Below are 2,395 nucleotides of genomic sequence, written 5' to 3'. Positions count from 1 at the left end.
GTGTGCGCGCGCACGCGTGCACACACACACACACACACACAGAGCACATTTCCTTCAGTGCTTCTTCCATTCAAATTTCAAAGGAGTTTGTCTCTCTACCCATACAGTTCCAGACTTTACTCTAGGACCCCAGAGTTTTCCATTTGACCCCCTGAAAAACTCCTGCTTGTCCCCACCAGGAGAGGTCTTCCTCCCGCCCCCGCCCCACCCCAATCATCAGGAAGAGGATGTGATTTTCCTATTGACGAGTTTCTTCAGGGACCCCTTCAGGTCTCTGTTCCTCAGGCTGTAGATAAAGGGGTTCAGCATGGGAGTGACGGCTGTGTACATCACCGCAGAAGCTTTCTCCTTCACAGCCGTGCGGACGGACGAAGGACACAGGTACACCCCAATGGTGGTCCCATAAAAGAGGGTGACCACCGAGAGGTGGGAGCTGCAGGTGGAGAAGGCCTTCTTCCTGCCGCCGGCTGAGGGGACCTTCAGGATGGCCACAATGATGTGCGTGTAAGAGGCCAGGATGCAGACAAATGGTGTGGCGATCACCAGGCCGGCGACAAGGAGCACGAAGATCTTGTTCACTGTAGTGCGGGTGCAGGAGAGGCGGAGGAGAGGGGTGAGGTCGCAGAAATAGTGTGGCAGTTCGTTGTGGCCGCAGAACACCAGCCGGGCCATCAGGAGGATGTGGGTGAGGGACACAAAACAGGAGAACACCCATGGGCCCCCCACCAGCCATCCACAGAGGCGTGGGCTCATGATCGTGGTGTAGTGCAGAGGGTGACAAATAGCCACAAAGCGGTCGTAAGCCATCACGGAGATTAAGACACTATCCATGATGCCGAAGAAATGGAAAAAATACATCTGGGTGAGGCAGCAGGGATAGGAGATGGCTTTGTTCTTGGTCTGGATGTTTACCAGCATTTGGGGGATGGTGTCCGTGGCCAGGCAGAGGTCCACCAGGGAGAGGTTGGCCAGGAGAAAGTACATGGGCGTGTGAAGGCGGTGGTCCGAGGAGATGGCCAGGATGATTAATAAATTGCCCACCACTGTGATCAAATACATGCACAGGAACAGGGAGAAGAGGAGAGTGTCGTGTTCTGGCTTTTCTGAAAGTCCCAGGAGGAGGAACTCAGAGGCACTGGTTCGGTTCTGGGGTTCCATGAGTGCCATTCCCCTGGAAACATGAACAGGAGATGTTACCTAAGCACCATGGAGATAATTTTAAAAACGATTCTCACTTCTTATCTATGACCCTGACAGTTTTTTCTTTTCTTTTTCTTTTTCTGTTGGTTGTGGGACTTGAACTCAGGGCCTGGGCTCTGTCCCGGAACTCTAGGCTCAAAGCTAGTGCTCTACCATTTTGAGACATAGCGCCACTTCCACTTTTCTGGTGGTTTATTGGAAATAAGATCCTCAGATCTCAGCCTCCTGAGTAGCCAGGATTACAGGCATGAGCCACTGGTGCCTGGCTGATAGTCTTTATGCTGTTGCCTTATCTTCTTTTGTATAAAGATTGAGAGAGGGGAATCTTGCATGCATTCTTGCGGAGAGAACTGTTGAAGGATGTGCTTCCAAATTAACAAAACTGAATCCAGGTGGAAGTGATATCTAAGGAGTATTAGCCAGCCAAGAAGTTAATGTATGGATTGAAAAATTACCAAGAAACAAACAAAAAAGTCATCGAGTTGTAAATACTAATGATATGAATGAGAAGCTTGGTTCTTCTGGGTGCTGGTGGTGTCTCACGCCTGTCATCCTAGCTACTCCGTTAGCTGAGATCTGAGAATCAAACTTTGAAGCCAGCCCAGGCAGGAAAGCCTGTGAAATTCTTATCTTCAATTAACCACCAGAAAATTGGAAGTGGTGCTCTGACTCAAAGTGGTTAGAGCTCTAGTTGAGCAAAAATGTCCAGGGACAGTGCCCAGGCCCAGAGTTCAAGCCCCAGGACTGACAAAAATAAACAGACAAACAAATAAAACCCTAAGCAACCTATAAATAATACATTAAAAAAACCCAATGACAATTGGCCAGCTGGGAAATGCAAACCAAATTGACAATGACTCCTAAAGCAGTAGAGGCAGGAAGGTTATGAATCCAAGATCAGCCTGAGCAATTATCAGCGAGACCCTACCTCAGAAAAACACAACAACAACAAAAACAAAAGGCCTGCAGGTATGGCTCAAGTGGAAGAACACTTGTCTCATCAACACATAGGCATGGGTTCTCTTCCTAGTGCTACCCAAAGAAGTACAATGAGAAAACCATCTTACCCCAGTTGGAATGGCTATAAAAGACACAAGCAATAAATGGTGCCCAGGATGTGAAGCAAAAGAAACCCTTACATACCCATTGGTAGGAAGGTTTATTCATGTAATCACTATGTAAGACTATAGGAAGA

General features: G+C 48.3%; 1 protein-coding gene across 1 annotated transcript; it reads right to left on the bottom strand.

The window, feature by feature from the left end:
* Positions 1-216: 216 nt before the first annotated feature.
* Positions 217-1,158, bottom strand: LOC105998768 (olfactory receptor 24). Its single transcript, XM_013033563.1, has one exon. It carries the CDS (start codon positions 1,156-1,158, stop codon positions 217-219), a length of 942 nt encoding a protein of 313 aa, XP_012889017.1.
* Positions 1,159-2,395: the final 1,237 nt, after the last annotated feature.

Source organism: Dipodomys ordii, unplaced genomic scaffold, assembly GCF_000151885.1.
Source record: "Dipodomys ordii isolate 6190 unplaced genomic scaffold, Dord_2.0 Scaffold171, whole genome shotgun sequence".
Taxonomy (NCBI): Eukaryota; Metazoa; Chordata; class Mammalia; order Rodentia; family Heteromyidae; genus Dipodomys; species Dipodomys ordii.
Note: the sequence above shows the minus strand (reverse complement) of the source record. Positions and strands in the feature narration are given on the sequence as shown.

Excerpts from the sequence above, each read along its gene's own strand:
- LOC105998768 (XM_013033563.1), bottom strand. The coding sequence starts at position 1,158 with ATGGAACCCCAGAACCGAACCAGTGCCTCTGAGTTCCTCCTCCTGGGA.